The sequence below is a fragment of the Centroberyx gerrardi genome, chromosome 11 (genome assembly GCF_048128805.1).
Source record: "Centroberyx gerrardi isolate f3 chromosome 11, fCenGer3.hap1.cur.20231027, whole genome shotgun sequence".
In the NCBI taxonomy this organism is placed as follows: Eukaryota; Metazoa; Chordata; class Actinopteri; order Beryciformes; family Berycidae; genus Centroberyx; species Centroberyx gerrardi.
In genome coordinates this window covers 1,834,747-1,836,451 of record NC_136007.1, presented here as the reverse complement: position 1 = coordinate 1,836,451, position 1,705 = coordinate 1,834,747, and the positions used below count along the sequence as shown (strand labels likewise).

General features: G+C 43.6%; 1 protein-coding gene across 1 annotated transcript; it reads left to right on the top strand.

The window, feature by feature from the left end:
* Positions 1-467: 467 nt before the first annotated feature.
* Positions 468-1,421, top strand: LOC139922493 (odorant receptor 131-2-like). The gene has a single exon (XM_071913022.2). It carries the CDS (start codon positions 468-470, stop codon positions 1,419-1,421), a length of 954 nt encoding a protein of 317 aa, XP_071769123.2.
* The last annotated feature ends 284 nt before the right edge of the window (positions 1,422-1,705 follow it).

The following is a 1,705-nucleotide window of genomic DNA, read 5'->3' as shown; positions in this document are numbered from 1 at the left end:
AGGGAAAAAAAAGAAAAAACAACAAAAAGATACCATATTCCAAAGTTCCTTGAAGTCTCTGTTGCATTCTCCTACCCACCAGGGAGGAACTGATGACAAAAACTCATGAACAGGCCACTGGGGAAATGATGGTAGAGAGATTACATCAACCATTTCTAATGTGGTGATCACCTGATAGTGTCACATGAAATAGGTGTGAGGACAAAGCTCATAACAGGATGGGAGGGCAGACAAACCCTCCAGACCAGCACTGCTCTTCTGGAAATGAGCACGACCCCAAACCTGTTAACTGTCTGCAAATCGATGGATGATTTTGTATTCTACATGCAAACTCAATAGGTGTCACCCCTTGAAAGATGAAGTATCTGGACTGTTTTGGAAATACACACTGGAGAGGATTCTTTGTGCTTTGTGCTCCAATTACATCAATACTTTAATATTTTTTGTGTCTTTTCTGCTTCTCCAACATGTCAAATCAATCTCAGACCAACATCACTGTTGGAGTGCAGTATCAAGGGTCACTGGAGAGAGCGTTGTTTTCCACTCTGACTACGTTGCCATGCTGCTCTTTCCTCTACATTAATGGGGTCATGCTGTACACCCTGAGGAGTAAGCGGGTGTTTCGTGAAACCTCCCGTTACATTCTGCTGTATAATCTCCTTTTCGCAGACACCCTTCAGCTGGCACTGAGCCAGTTACTTTACATACTGGCTGCTTGTAGAATAATACTGACATTTCCTGTGTGTGGTATTCTCACTATGCTCGCCAGTCTCACAAATGAAATCTCCCCTCTCACCCTGGTGGTGATGTCACTGGAGAGATATGTAGCTGTGTGCTACCCACTGAGGCACGCTGCCATCATCACCATCAGAAGCACAGGCGTGTCCATCGCTGTGGTGTGGGCCTTCAGTTGTCTTAACATCCTCATTCGAGTTCTTATGATGTTAACTTTCCCCTTTGAAGACCTGGAGAGTCTGCAGATGACTGACCATTGCTCCAGCATAGCCATGTTTCTTGTGCCAATGTCTGATCATTACGACAGAGGCTATACTTGTTTTGTCTTTCTATCAGCTGCTGTGGCAATCATTTGCTCCTATATTGGTGTGACCGTAGCAGCCCGGTCTGCCTCCACAGACAAAGCCTCAGCCAGCAAGGCTCGTAACACAGTGCTGCTGCATCTGATACAGCTGGGCCTGAGTCTCTCCTCAACCATGCACTCCTCACTCATCATAACTATCTCGAGAACAGTAAAGAGAATAGTAATTGTGCGAATCCAAAATGTTCTCTTTGTTTGTGTTTTCATCCTCCCCAGGTGTCTAAGTTCTCTCATCTATGGCCTCAGAGACCAAACCATCAGACCCATCCTCATGTATCACCTATGTTGCCGGCGGAAACTCTCAGTCATGTTCAACCGAAGCTGAGGTCTGGCCATAGGCTACATGGAATGTTTCAAGCATGTACATTTGTGACATTTCAAAACCCATTCAATTATCAGGCAGGCCTTAATAAGCAAGCACATCCAATTTTACTGACTGAATGAGAAATACATTTCCAAAACACTGATAAACTCATCTGTAGTCAATATTCCTGAAATCCAGACTATAACCAGTCTATAAAACTGTTTTAATTTTGTCCACCGAGGACATAAGTTAGCTACTCATTTGAAGAGTATGGAAATTTGTTTTAATTTCATGCTATGTATAAT